Source organism: Manis javanica, chromosome 8 (genome assembly GCF_040802235.1).
Source record: "Manis javanica isolate MJ-LG chromosome 8, MJ_LKY, whole genome shotgun sequence".
Classification (NCBI taxonomy): Eukaryota; Metazoa; Chordata; class Mammalia; order Pholidota; family Manidae; genus Manis; species Manis javanica.
Window position 1 is genome coordinate 98,731,463 of NC_133163.1, and position 15,577 is coordinate 98,747,039.

General features: G+C 40.2%; 1 protein-coding gene across 3 annotated transcripts in view; it reads right to left on the minus strand.

The window, feature by feature from the left end:
• The window catches only part of CEP152 (centrosomal protein 152), an 85,510-nt gene extending 75,638 nt beyond the window's left edge, over positions 1 to 9,872 (minus strand). Inside the window, exons 1-4 of one of the 3 annotated variants that reach the window (XM_073211774.1) lie at positions 9,705 to 9,872; positions 9,100 to 9,155; positions 6,909 to 7,090; positions 5,014 to 5,107 (exon numbers count right to left, since the gene is read on the minus strand). In XM_073211774.1, the coding sequence (XP_073067875.1) occupies positions 5,014 to 5,107; positions 6,909 to 6,919 (105 nt within the window). In that variant the 5' untranslated portion in view covers positions 6,920 to 7,090; positions 9,100 to 9,155; positions 9,705 to 9,872. The remainder of the gene's footprint in view (positions 1 to 5,013; positions 5,108 to 6,908; positions 7,091 to 9,099; positions 9,156 to 9,704) is intronic. The other 2 variants (XM_073211775.1, XM_073211776.1) reach the window with 2 other exon arrangements.
• Positions 9,873 to 15,577: the final 5,705 nt, after the last annotated feature.

Below are 15,577 nucleotides of genomic sequence, written 5' to 3' on the forward strand. Positions count from 1 at the left end.
CCTAGAATACTCTGGATGAGGCCTACTTAGTAGTAAGAAGGACAACTACATCAGTAGTTCTCAGGTGATACAGCAAGAGAATAATTTGCTCCAGTAAGTTATGAATATAAATGACTTGAATATTAACTGACATGACACCAAATGTCCGTGGTATCATTACCTTTACTTACCTGCACCCCAATCTGCTCTGTTGATTGTGCAGGAAACAGAGTTTCAGGTGAAAATCTGGATGAGGCTGTGGGTTATGATGCACTTCTCTGCTATGCCTTGGCCCACAGGGGCCAAATTTTACTAACATAACATTTAGAATTAATGATTCTACTGCTTTACTTTTCTATGAATTTCTTGGAAGTTTTATTCAAAATATGGGTCTATTCATGGAAGTCTGTTTTGAGATACCACTGGGCTAAATATCCTCTGAATATTGAATCACTTTACCACATCCTTTCCTCCTCTGAAGATTAAAACACTTTCTCCATTTGCTCTTCAATGTAAACAATGGAGGGAATAGAAATGGAAAAGACAAGATCATAATTGTAGAGCTGTTAATTAGGATGCCATGCTGGTTGAAATTTGGCTTATTCGCTGACTGATGGGCAAGTGTGGATGTTATCCCAACTGACCCCAAAGCACCAAAATTAAACTCAGTTGTATTTAAAAGCATGTTGTATTAGCACCTGGCCATTCACACCAGGTCAAAATCAGGACTATTTGCCATTTACAGAGAGAGGATCTCACAAACCCTTAGCAGGGAAGGCTATGAGTCAGATATGCCCTGCCTAGCCAGCCCTCCTGCACATCCTGGGGAATACAGGCATTCCTCCTACTTAAATGAATTGAATACCAAGTGATCCAGTAAGTAAAGAAGCAATATGCATTGGCCAGCTGCTAACTTCTAACCCAGCCACCACTCCCCAAGCTACCAATAAGGCAGGCAGGAAAAGACTATTCTCTTCTTTAACCTCTTAAGGCTGTGGCTGTTCTGCTATTACAGGATTACGGGGACTGAGGAGGTTGAAAAGGCTTCTAGCTATGCAAACAAACTTAGTTTTACTCCACCTACTTATTTTAATTTGCAGTGATGAAATATACATACACCTTTTATAAACAATCCTGAATTTTGTTGCTGAAAATCGGAAACCCTCTAGCCTCCCACCTCACTTCTTCCCTTACAGCAATTTAAAAAAAGCAGAAAGACTTTTTATTAACATGAATCATAATCACCATATTAGATAGTTATTATTCTTTTCTTTCATCTGCTAGAAACACTCATTCCTAGATACTGCACCTCTTAGAAGCTCCTTTTCCTCTGGGAATTCCCTACCCCAGCGTATTATCAAGTGATCCCAATGGCTATTTTCTGTATTTTCCAGAATGAACTGCCTTTTTACCTACTATGCCCTATGAAACTTACACCACACAATACCCTCAGCAGTAAGTTCTCTGTAGTACCTTACCTCCCTCTCTAATATCTTTCATAATGAAAAATCACCTGTCATATTATTTTTTCTTCTTCTTTAAAGTCTACTCTAGTAATTACTTAAACTGATCCTCTCCAGAATCCCAGTAGCTAAATTCCAGTGAGCTATCTAAAGCATTCAGGGTCATGAAAACCCCATGCCGTGAGTTCACAGAGAAACAGAAAATCCTCATCTCCATCCTTTCCATAGTTGTCATGAAGGACTCTGTCAGAACCCGGAAACCCTGGCCAGGGTCACAAACTCCAGTGCTCTCAGAGGTCTGGCAGAGAACTTACGAGAGAGGAGCTGGCAGGTCCAAGTGCCCAAGTCCATGTCGTATGACAGGTGGGGGCGGGGGTCAGCTGGGATGGAGAGGCAGTGCTTGGCTCCAGCCTGCCTGCTGCCATGTGCAGACATAGGCAGCACGTGGCCAGGGCTCAGGACATTTTAAGACAAGCCAGAAACTCTGTATTGTTACATGAAATTTTCCAATCTTTAAATACAATCTTTAAATAAATTGAATACAGGTTCAATTTTTTAAAAACACGGTGCAACCCAACAATTACATGTCTATGGGCAAAATCCACCACACTGCCAGTGTTCTGGCAGCCACACTAACTCTGCCTAACTCTACTGCCAGCCACACAGGCAACTGACCCTATTTCTTCCTTCCTGTTAATGTTGATGGTTCCCAGTAGCTATTAGAAAGGATTATTTTACACATTAGAAAATAGGTCATATCGAGCATAGCCTCTGTAAAAAAGAAGCCTGCTATAGTCAGTCAAAAATTTGACTCAGACTTAAAGGCAGTCATAACAAGGAAACTGACTTCCCCCAAATGCTACTATTACTCCTGCCACCATTTACTTAACAGTTACTTTTGTGACATGAATTCTGTTAAACACTTTATACACTTTAAATATATGTGTACATATATATATATATACATAAATATGCAACTTATATACAAATAATATGATCTCCTCCTCTTACTCCTTTCCTCCTTTAGTCTATTCACCACACAGCAATTAGAAAGATCTTTCAAAAATGTGATCAGATATTGCTTCCCTGCTTAAAATCCTCCCCTGGCTTCCCACTGCTTCTAGAACAATATACAAACAACTTACCATGACATACGATGATCTGGCTCAGTCACCTCTTCACCTCATCTCTACTGTTCACCTTTTGCTCACAAATCCCAACACCTCAGCCTTCTGGCTACTCTACAGATATACAGGGTCTCTTCCAGGCTTCCAAGCTTTACATTCATTGGTGTCTTGGCCTAGAATATGCTTCCTTAGACTTCTATATGGCTGCTCCTTCTCATGAGTCAAGTCTCAGTTCAAACATTTCCTCTTTCAAGAGACCTTTACCCATCAGTTCCCTAGCAGTTACTTTAATATCACCCTTTTTAGTTTCCCTATCATTTATCAATGATTAATTATTTTATTCACCTCAGATTGTATTTTATTCATCTGTTTACTTGTTTACTTACTGCATCTACTAGTATGTACACTGCCTGCAGCAAGGAATCTTGCTGGACTTGTTCAAAGCAAGACTCTAAATAAGGCCTCCACTAAGTCAATCACTACTCCATAAATGAAAAGATGTTAAGGAATCTAAGCATTTCTCTGATGGCATCATTCACATTTATGCTTTATTCTAGTCTCAAAAAAGGAAGCATTCCACTCATCCACCTTTTAGAAGTCCAAATACTGATTAGGTTTTAAGGGTTAAAAAAAAAAAAAGAACTATAAATTCCTTCAAAATGATGATATAATATTGATCAGGAAATAAAATGGCTTAAGATTGGGTTTAGGGTGTGAAACAAATACTAACAGAATTAAAGGAGGAAATAGGATGCAATGCATTCACTTTAAGAGACTTCAACACACCACTCACTCCAAAGGACAGATCAACCAGACAGAAAATAAGTAAGGACACAGAAGCACTGAGCAACACATTAGAACAGATGGACCTAACAGACATCTACAGAACTCTATACCCAAAAGCAGCAGGATACACATTCTTCTCAAGTGCACATGGAACATTTTCCAGAAGAGACCACATACTAGGCCACAAAAAGAACCTCAGTAAATTCAAAAAGATTGAAATTCTACCAACCAACTTCTGAGACCACAAAGGTATAAAACTAGAAATAAATTGTACAAAGAAAACAAAAAGGCCCACAAACACATGGAGGCTTAACAGCATGCTCCTTAATCAATGGATCAATGACCAAATTAAAACAGATCAAGCAATATATGGAGACAAACAAAAACAATAGCACAAAGCCCCAACTTCTGTGGGACGCAGCAAAGGCAGTTCTAAGAGGAAAGTATATAGCAATCCAGGCCTTTTTAAAGAAGGAAGAACAATCCCAAATGAATAGTCTAAAGTCAGTTATTGAAATTGGAAAAAGAAGAACAAATGAGGCCCAAAGTCAGCAGAAGGAGGGACATAATAAAGATCAGAGAAGAAATAAATATAATTGAGAAGAATAAAACAATAGAAAAAATTAATGAAACCAAGAGCTGGTTCTTTGAGAAAATAAACAAAATAGATAACCCCCTAGCCAGACTTATTAAGAAAAAAAGAGAATCTACACAAATACACAGAATCAGAAATGAGAAAGAAAAAATCAATATGGACACCACAGAAATACAAAGAATTATTAGAGAATACTATGAAAAACCATATGCTAACAAACTGGATAACCTAGAAGAAATGGACAACTTTTTAGAAAAATACAACCTTCCAAGGCTGACCCAGGAAGAAACAGAAAATCTAAACAAATTACCAGCAATGAAATTGAATTGGTAATCAAAAAAACTACCAAAGAACAAAACCCTCAAACCAGACGGATTCACCACTGAATTTTATAGGACATTTGGAGAAGAAATAATACCCATTCTCCTTAAAGTTTTCCAAAAAATAGAAGAGGGAATACTTCCAAACTCATTCTATGTCATGGACCTAACAAGCTGAAGCCAGCATCACTCTAATATCAAAACCAGGCAAAGACACCACAAAAAAAGAAAACTACAGACCAAAACTGATGAACATAGATGCAAAAATACTCAACAAAATATTAGCAAACCGAATTCAAAAATACATCAAGAAGATCATACACCATGACCAAGTGAGATTCATCCCAGGGATGCAAGGATGGTACAACATTTGAAAATCCATCAACATCATCCACCACATAAACAAAAAGGACAAAAACCACATGATCATCTCCATAGATACTGAAAAAGCATTTGACAAAATTCAACATCCATTCATGAAAAAACTCTCAACAAAATGGGTATAGAGGGCAAGTACCTCAACATAATAAAGGCTATATCCAGCCAATATCATACTTAACAGCAAGAAGCTGTAAGCTTTTCCTATAAGATCAGGAACAAGACAAGGATGCCCTCTCTCCCTGCTTCTATTCAACATAGTACTGGAGGTCCCAGCCACAGCAATTAGGCAACACAAAGAAATAAAAGGCATCAAGATTGGTAAGGAAGAAAACTGGGTTTAGGTTTTCTTCTGAGTCACTTACCTCTTTCTCCCTTTCATAGTCTTCTTTGTCATATTCATCCTCTTCATTTTGTGTCTGCAGTGCTACACTGCCAAAGTCTAATGACATGGTCCTCCTGCAGGACGAGAAAGATGTTCGGTTTCTAAATACCCCATATAATCTTCCCAGACCAAACTACACAAGGGGTGCTATACACAAAAAGACAACAGCAGCCAGGAAGAAGATACATGTCACTCACATGTGACACATGGTTAGTATTCCAAATATAAAGAGAGTTTTTAGAAATTGCAATTCACACAAAATAGAAAAAATGCAAAAAGCTAATAAACTTACGACTAGACCTTTCTAGGGATCTGAGAAATATAACTTAAACAGTAAGATTTTTATCCATAAAAAAATAAGGTAATCATAATAAACTAAAAATGTACCAAAACATAAAATTGTTCATATTACGCTGTTTCCAATTTGATGTATTAAATATGGCAAAGGTAGTATCCTCCACAATTCACTTCATTCTTTGATGACCACACAGCCAAACATCACGTTTTACACAGACAGCTACTAAATCCCGAGTTAACGAGGGCTACCCAAAAATCATTTCCGTCCTGGTAAACTCCATAGCACACAATAAAAATACACATGCTAAATGTCTGCTCTTAAGCTGGATAAAATCAGGGTTCTGGCAAAAAATACTCAGGAGAAACACAAGTGAAGGCTGTGAAGCTACACCACTGTGGGGTTTCAGTTCCAAAAACAACAGCGAGAGTCCCCTGGGGGTGCAACTGCTGGGGCAGAAGCACCAGCGGGAGATGGCTTTCAAGCACTTACCGTCAAAAGGCTGCTGATGAGTTGAATTATACTTAGGGATCCTGACATTAGACAGAAACCACCCCAACTTCAAAGCTCTAAACAATCTGGACAAAAACACTGGCAGACATCACCGATTACCCAGCCTAAAACTGCCCTCCATTCAGCCCACAACTCTACATGCCAATGAAATGCACTTTGATGTGAGCCAGAGCCCCTACTCATTGACTACAGAGTTTTCCAGGCTATAAGGTCATTAAATTGGAAGTGAAATAGGAAGGAAAAACCCAGCAACCCAAATGCATTTTACCATGAAAAACTTAGCTTCCTCATGTTAACGGTTGAAAACTACTTTAAGTCAAGGGTTCTATAGCAAAAGATACTCCATTTCATCAGATCTAAGTCATCCTTGACTATATGACATAGTACCACTTGTACCACTAAGAAAAAGATTTGGCCAATTACATTATAACACATCATTCATTTTATAATGCAGCTGGATTTTGTAGATGTTAAAATGTGAAAAGAAAGTGTGCACTTTAGATCAAATATGTATTACAGATTAACGTAAGTATGAATTTCAATGCCCCAAATCCCTATAGTCTGAGTTTTGTTTGTTTTTCAAGGACTAAATTATATTTCTTGGCCAAACTCCAATCTGCAGTCTATCTTCTTTATCCCTTTCTCTCTGGTCCCTACATGCAGCTCATCCCTTTCAATTCTATCAACTCAAACCCCTCATATCATTGTAAATTCTTCCATCCTCTTAGGCCAGACCTGCTCCTTTCTATTCTTGTGCCAGGGCGAAAAGGAGAAAGAACATGTATACTCTTTCACCAGAAGAAAAAAATATGAGCTTGGGGAACCTAAATCTTGTCCCCACCCAGCAGCTCCAAGAACCCTCTTGTACATACCAGCATAACATGGAGATCTGACTGACAGTGGGCCTATAATACAGATGAAGAGGTGAGGGAAAAACACTCATACAAGCTCATGTCCCTAGGGTTTTTTTCACTATTGAAAGTGGACATCAAGTCTGCAGAATAGATAAGGAAAATACTAGCCCATTTAAATTCTGGCTCTTTAAAAGAAATTAAATTAAACTGGACCTTAAAGACATCACTGAATTCTCCAGGCAGAATTATTTTTCTTGCTTCTGATTGTTAAAATATTCTCCTCTTCCTCTGCATTTTGTAGTTAAAGCCAGAATATGGAATTTGGGTTAATTTCTCCTTTATTATGTAAAAGAAGGGAGGGTTTTTTCCGATCCTTCACCAATCTTCCATCAATTCTTAGTGAATATTGAAAAAGAACATTAAGATTTTTATAAGAGCCTATTGCTACATACAACTATTTTAAATAAAATGCTGTTTTTCTCACACAATAGTAAATTCCACACTCATTTTTAAGCGACGAGAATTAAAAGACCAGTTTTTTTTAATGGCATTTCAAATCCAAACCATGTCATTAAAGAAAATGTCTAAAAACCAAAGACCCAAATCTCTATCCACTGGGGAAGAAAAGGTACAAGTAAGATTTCTTTCTGAAAAGTGCAAACAATCAGAGACTTTAAGAAACTATTTTAAGCATAAAAGGAAATTTCATACTTATGTGGTTAAGAAAAAAAGACTAAAAAGGTAATAGAATTTTAATCATAGTTTAAAGTAAATGCTAATGTTTTTCTTCAACTTACTAATCACTACCAATTATAGTACCACTGCTGTCAGAGACTACCAATATTCAGAGAGACTGCTTTAGGGAAAAAAAAAAAGTAAGACAGCAAACCCAGAAGCCAAAAAGGAAAAATTAACAGAAACTTAACTACAGAAAAATAAAATTTGTATATGACAAAAGACATTAGCAAGTCACATTTATGTATGGAAAAATACATCACTAATAAAGTCAAAAGATAAAATAATGAGAAAAAGACAAAAAAATTTTAAATGGACTGCTGTGACAATTTATTAAAAAAAGAAATGCAAATATTCAATTAACTTGAAAAGATGATTAAGCTCATGAAGAATTCAGTGTACCATTTAAACAATGAGATATGATTTTCAATCACTAAACTGAAAAAACTAGATAATGCCTTAGTGGTGGCTATTTTATAGGAAACAGGTATCCTCATGAATTGCTGATTAAACTATGATCTATGAAAATCATCTTGAAAACGACCAATATTGATATACTGAAAAAAGATTTGCCCTAGTAGAAGTACTTTTGAATAAATTTGGCAATACTATGCCACTAATAAAAATAAAATATTTTTGTATTTATTGAGTGATGATTTAAAAAAATCAAGATGCAGAAAAAGTGTACAATATTTTTTTAATAGCAAGCTGGTTAATACCTTCTTCCTAGATAGATAATTTAGCATCTGCTGTGTGACAGATTATACCCTAGATGTATCTAAGACATGGTACCAGCCATGGGGAGCTTACAGTTCCTTAATGTAAATAGTTACAATGACACACATTGTGATAAATTCTGTAATAGAGGAAAATATAAAACACACATTAATTTAGCTTAAGAAAGGAAGGCTGAGAGTTTCACAAAAAGAAAAACTTCAGATTAGAAATAAATTTTAAAGGACATAATATGGCTGTTAAGTGGTTAAGAATGAGGGCATTCATTCAGACAACCTGGGCTCAATTCTCCTATTTATCAGCTGTGTAATCCTGAGCAAACTGTTTCTATTTCTTTGTTAATAAAATGAGGGTAAAAATAGTACATAGGGCAAAGACTGGTTATGAGGATAATGCATATAAAGTGCTTAGTACTGCATACCAATCAATACGTTTTAGTTCTACTCTTACGACACTATTACTTATGAATAAGAATAAGCCAACTACAAAAGAGGTTAAAGGAAAAAGAGCATGCAGTGTATCTGAGAAAAGTTGAATGTAGCTTGTGGGAAACCTTACTTGAAATAATGCAACCTTTTCTGGGATGAAAATGCCAATCCCATACCCCCATGGAATTAGTCACTCTTTAACAATTTCAAACCATATCTCTTATACTTTTCCATGGCATTCACATATCTAGGGAGTACACATAAATTGTCACCCATTGTGAAGGATATGCCTAAATTCATCATAAATCAGACGCAAACTCATGGCTATAAGATACAAGAGGTTAAGTGCAATAAGGGGAATTGTAAGTGCCCTAAGAGGAAATTCTACATACTTGCTTACATGCCAGCTTCCCTTCTAGAATGGAAATGGCCGGGGCACACTAGCCTGTTTAAGACTTGCACTGCCAGGTTTAGGAGGGCTATTGAATCATTCAGCAATTACTTACCAATCACTGTTCAAGATCACAAAGTTGAACAGGACTTGGAGCGAAAGAAAACAGACCTATTAAAAATGATGAAAATAATCTGTGTTAAGTGCTAATGACAGCAGCTTGTACAGATCGATTCAGGGTACCCAGAAGATGCACCCACAGAATAAACGAAAAGAATAAATCAATGGTCTTATCGAGGAACTCGGTTTGGCGCTAACTACCGCACAACAAATAGGTACCGCGAGACCGAAGGTGCACGGAGCCTAGGATGGGTTGGGCTGCTGGCTTTGGCTGCCAGCGTCACATAGCACTCGGTCAACACGTGCACAGAGCACCCACTGTGAGCCAGGCGCGATGCCAGGGTGCCCACAGCGGGGGTCACCAGTATAGTCTTAGGGCTAGCCTAGCAGACTGGACAAGGTGAGGAGGGCTTCCCAGATTTCACGTCTATGCAGGATCTTGGGGTCTCGATGACATTTCAAAGTCAAGGGCTGAGTCCCGCAACCCGTAGGTTTGGGAAGGGGGCGGGTCTGCCCTCTCGGAAGCCTCAACCAAAATCCCCAGGACCCTGCACCTCCTCCAATTCCAGACCCAAGCCCCGCCACAAAGCCAAAACTCACCGGAGGCCAGGGATGCTGTCACCGTGGGACAACCTTAGTCCCTGCCGAAAACCTATTTCTAGCAATCCCCCTTACCCTGGCCCTAATTAGCCAGCTCCTTCCTAGTCACAACCAAACCCAGGGAGCCGAGGCCATTGAGGGGCAGCCGCCTCCTTCAATCACCCGCTAGAAGGTGCCTGGTGGGCGGGACCATTCCCGCTGAGGCGGGGCGTGGAGCGGAAGTCTCCGCCTTTCCCAAACTAGGTTGAGAAGTCCGCCTGCAGTTGAAAAGGCAAAGCTGTTTGAAAGCGGGCGCCAGAGGTGGCGGGAAGCTCCTCCTGTGCGTTCATTGGTGGATTCGCGAGCCAATTATGAAAGTGTTAACTCTGGAGAGGGCGGGCTTATCGGTTGCCTAGAGATGCCCAGGCGCCTGGCCTTCCGCCTTCAGCGAGGAGGAATGGGCCTGCCCGTCATCCCCGCCCTTTGCGGCTTCCCTGACCACCTGGTGCAGGAGACTGGTGAGGTGACTTGATCTCCCCGCGCTGCCCTCTCCTAAACCCGAGTTCTCGACTGCAGCACACTGAATCCCTCACTCCCCCACTGAACCCTCAACCTTGAAGGATTTTGCATTTGCACTTATGACTGCCCAAGTTGCCTGCTTCCCCAACACGTAAACAACTTTAAATACCGTTTTACTTTGTCTTCTTGTTTACTAGATCCCGCCTTGTGTGAATTTGTGTTTCTTTAACTACTGATGAGATAGCACATTTTCCCACGTGTTTAGTCACTACTTGAATTTCCTCAACTGTTGAATGTTCTTGTGACTTGGGTAAGTTAACCCCGTCTTTTAAGACAGCACTGCCCACTCTGCAGTAAAGCCCGTTACTGTGTCCACCTTCCGTGGTTAAAAGAGTTCAGGTGAGTATCAAGGTAATTGTTGCAGTATGTTCGCTTATCTTTTTAACCCTTTCCCGTATACACTACATGAGTAAAATGATTTTTCAAGGCTCTTCATAATATGGCCAGTGCTCCTTTGCTACCTCACTGTCCCAACCCCTGTGATGCCTACCCTGTAACCCCATCAACTAGCGCAAAGGTCTGCCATGTAACGCATATTCAATCCACAGCAACAGATGACTAAATCGCTGCTGGGCTGCCTAGGTTCCTCGGGGGCTATTGTTCCGCCCAAGCGCTTTCACCTCAATTGCCCTACCTTACCTCTCCACCTACTCAGCCTTCTAGTTAGATGAGCACCCCCTCTATCTTGACACATACCTCCCTCCCTTGGCAGAAATGATCTCTTCTACCTCTCTACACTGTGTATATATCTATTATAGTTCTTATTATCTTCCATAACTGGTTGTGTTTCTGTTTCACTAGGGCCAATGTTAGGATCTTGAGGTACTTACTTTGCCTCTTGGACATTTAGCATGTCTCATGGTACTCAAAACAAATATGTTACAAGAGTACATAAATGAGTGAACAAATGAAGGTTTTTATGCCAGAAAAAGCAAATAAAAGCCATTCAAGTAAATGGAAGCTGTTGAAACCTGAACCAAGGTATCTGTTAGCGAGAACCAGGCTTTGGGACTGTTTGCCTCTCACTGAGGTCCATCAGCAAGCTGCGTGTGGTGTCCTGTGCTGCGGGGTAAGACGGAATGCTACGACAAGAAAGCTAAATGATCCCTGCTCACAAACAACTGTTTCGTAAAGAGATGAAAACATAAAAATGTAAGGGGAAAGCACATGAGGAGACGGTGTGTAACACCCTTAAGTGGTGCTTAGGAATTTGATTTATTCTTTATTTTGCTTCTTTTGTGACTTGTATGCTTAAGTCTCACTTATATTTTTTTAATTAATTGATTTATTTTGTTGTCATTAATCTACAATTACATGAAGAATATTATGTTTACTAGGGTCCCCCCCTTCACCAAATCCCCCCCACAAACCCCATTACAGTACTGTCCATCAGCGTAGTAAGATGCTGTAGAATCACTACTTGTCTTCTCTGTGTTGCACAGCCCTCCCCATGTCCCCGCACACACACATTATACATGCTAATCGTAATGTCCCCTTTCTTTTTCCCCACCCTTTTCCCTCCCTTCCCTCCCTTTCTCCCCAGTCCCTTTCCCTTTGGTAACTGTTAGTCCATTCTTAGGTTCTATGATTCGGCTGCTGTTTTGTTCCTTCAGTCTTTCTTTGTTCCTATAGTCTTTGGGTTTGAGGTGAGTCTCTTGTAAGCAGCATAGAGATGGGTCTTGCTTTTTTATCCATTCTTATATTCTGTGTCTTTCGATTGGTGCATTCAGTCCATTTACATTTAGGGTGATTATTGAAAGATACGTACTTATTGCCATTGCAGGCTTTAGATTCGTGGTTGCCTAAGGTTCAAGGTTAGCTTCTTTAGTATCTTAGTGTCTAACTTAACTCACTTATTGAGCTATTTTAAACACTGTCTGGTCATTCTTTATTTTTCTCCCTTCTTATTCCTCCTCCTCCGTTCTTTATATATTGGTTATTTTATTCTGTACTCTTTTGTGCTTCCTTTAACTGCTTTTGTGGGTAGTTGATTTTATTTTTTGCCTTTAGTTAGTATTTGGTTGGTCTGCTTTCTTTGCTGTGATTTTATTATCTCTGGTGACCTTTATTATCTATTTAGTGTTAGAAGTGCTCCCATCTAGAGCAGTCCCTCTAAAATACCCTGTAGAGGTGGTTTGTGGGAGGCAAATTCCCTCAACTTTTGTTTGTCTGGGAATTATTTAATCCCTCCTTCATATTTAAATGATAGTCGTGCTGGATACAGTATTCTTGGGTCAAGGCCCTTCTCTTTCATTGCATTAAATATATCATGCCATTCTCTTCTGACCTGTAAGGTTTCTGTTGAGAAGTCTGATGATAGCCTGATGGGTTTTCCTTTATAGGTGACCTTTTTCCTCTCTCTAGCTGCCTTTAAAACTTTGTCCTTGTCCCTGATCTTTGCCATTTTAATTATTATGTGTCTTGGTGTTGTCTCCTTGGGTCCTTTCTGTTGGGAGTTCTGTACACTTCCATGGTCTGATCTATTATTTCCTCCCCTGGTTTGGGGAATTTTTAAGCAATTATTTCTTCGAATACTCTTTCCATTCCTTTTTCTCTCTCTTCTTCTTCTAGTTCCCCTATAATGCGGATATTGTTCCTTTTGGATTGGTCACACAGTTCTCTTAATATTGCTTCATTCCTGGAGATCCTTTTATCTCTCTCTGCGTCAGCTTCTATGCGTTCCTGTTCTCTGGTTTCTATTCCGTCAATGGCCTCTTGCATCTTATCCATTCTGTTTATAAATCCTTCCAGAGATTGTTTCATTTCTGTAATGTCCTTCTGGACATCATCCCTTAGCTCTTGCATATTTCTCTGCAGCTCCATCAGCATGGTTATGAGCTTAATTTTTAATTCTTTTTCAGGAAGACTGGTTAGGTCTATCTCTTCTCAGGGTTTGCCTCTGTGATCTTGGTCTGTATCAATTTCTTCTGCCTTTTCATGGTGATAGATATATTTGTGCGGAGCTGGTGCGTGTGTTGGGTAAGAGAAAGTCCCTTCTTGCCAGTTTGTGGCCTTCCTCTCCTGGGAGAACAGCGGCCTCTAGCGGCTTGTGCTGGGGAGCTGCGTGCAGACTGGGCTTCTGATCTTGCCCGGCCGGTATGGAGTTTATTTAGCTCTGCAGTTGCTGTGGGTGTGGCCTGCCTCAGGCTGCTACTCCAATATGGTGGAGCCGGGTTGGAGGAGGAACAGGTGGGAGGCTGTTTATTGGGGTGAGGAGCCTCCGAGCTGTGCTGCAGGGGTTCGGGTGCCCAGAATTCCCCTGGATTCACAGCTGCTAGGCTAAGTGTCCCAGGGTGCTTCTGTCCAGCTGTGGGGTCCCTGTCCCTTCAAGACTTTCAGAAAGCACTCTCTTTTCTTTGTCCCCGGGGTGCCGGCTTCGGGACCTACTCACAGGTCTTACTGTCCTGCTTCCCTGGTATCCAGCACCCCACACACGCACTGTGTGTCTGCGCTCCAGTGCGGATGGCTGGGGCTGGGTGTTCAGCAGTCCTGGGCTCCTCTCCCTCCCCGCTCCGACTCCTCTCCTCCCACTGGGAGCTGGGGTGAGGGGTGCTCGGGTCCCGCCAGGCCGCGGCTTGTATCTTACCCCCTTTGCGAGGCGCTGGGTTCTCATGGGTGTGGATGTAGTCTGGCTGTTGCCCTGTGTCTTCTGGTCTCTCTTTTAGGATTAGTTGTATTTGTTGTATTTTCAAAAATATATATGGTTTTGGGAGGAGATTTCCACTGTTCTACTCATGCCTCCATCTTGGTTCCTTTTTTTTTTCTCACTTATATTTTATACGTGGTGATAAGCACTGGATTTGGAGATAAAGGAGCTGTGCTCAATTTCTATTTGTCTCACATTAGCTGTGTAGTTTTGGGCAAGTCAGATTTTTGGGGTGGGTCATCTGCTGTAAAATGGGATACTAATTCCTGTCTGAACCCCTCATAGGGTTGTGAGGATCAAATGAGCTTGTGTCTTGTGAAAGAATTTAGCCTACTCTAAAGCACTATACAAGGGGTTTAAACATCATCTCCTCATGTGCTTTCCCCTTACATTTTATGTTTTCATCTCTCTACAAAAATACTTGTTTGGGAACAGGGATCACTTAGCTCTCCTGCTGTAGAATTCCATCTTACCCCCTAAAGGCACAGCACAGTACACACAGCTCGCTGATGGACTTCAGTAAGAGGCAGAAAGACTCTAACCCCCATCACCTCCCCACCATCCCAGGCCCTGGCCATACCTGATGGGGTCAAAAGTGAGCACTAGACCCTACCTGGGACAACCGCACTCCCTTCCCAGATAACAAAAGTAAGACTCCATGAAACTGAGTCAGCTGACAACCATATAGAAGAGAAATGGGCGACTTTTTTACACTTTTCTACACTTTATGGGAAATATGCTACTTCCATAGCTGTATCATCCCTATGGTGGAGCCTAGACTGAAGATCATGAACTTCTACCACTCAAAACATGGATCTGCCAGATTCCCACATTTTGTGAAGTCTGGCAGTCAGCTTTTCCTTGGCTTCTGTGATAACCTGAGCCTTAAAATATCTTCTGACTTGAGCTGGCTTGGGTCACATAGAGGTTGAATAGTGTCCCCCAAATTACATGTCCACCCAGAATGCCAAACATGACCTTATTTGGAAATAGGGTTTTTGCAAAATTAAAATTAGGTCATACTGAATGAGGGTGGGCCCTAAATCTAATGACTGTTGTCCTCGAAAAAAGAGAAGAGGACACAGAGAGAAACCAAGGAGAAGACAGCCTTGTGAAGATGGAGGCAGAAATTGGAGTTGCGCATAGTAATATCTCACTGTGGTTTTAATTTGCTTTTCCCTATGGGCTAATGATGTGGAATATATTTTCATATGTTTATTTGCCAACTATATATCTTCAGTGAAACGTTCTGTTCATTTTTTTTTTTTGCTTATTTTCTAATTAGATTATTTTACAGTTGCATTTTAAGAGTTTTTAATATATTCTAGATACAAGCCCTTTGTTGGATATGTGGCTTACAAATATTTTCTCGCAGTCTATATTCTGTTAAGTAAAGACAACAGAGTCTTTCACAGAGCAGAATTTGTAATTTTGATGAAGTACAATACACTGGTTTTTTATTTAATAGGTCATGTCAAATCTAAGAACTCTTTGCCCAGCCCTATATCCTGAAGATTTTCTCCTGTGTTTTTCTTTCCTGAAAGCTTCAGTTTCACATTTTATAGTCCAAAATCCATTTGAGTTAATAATGTTTATGTAAAGTATGAGGTTCATTCTTTTGCTTACAGATATCCAATTGCTCCAGCCATTTGTTGAAAGGCTATCCTTC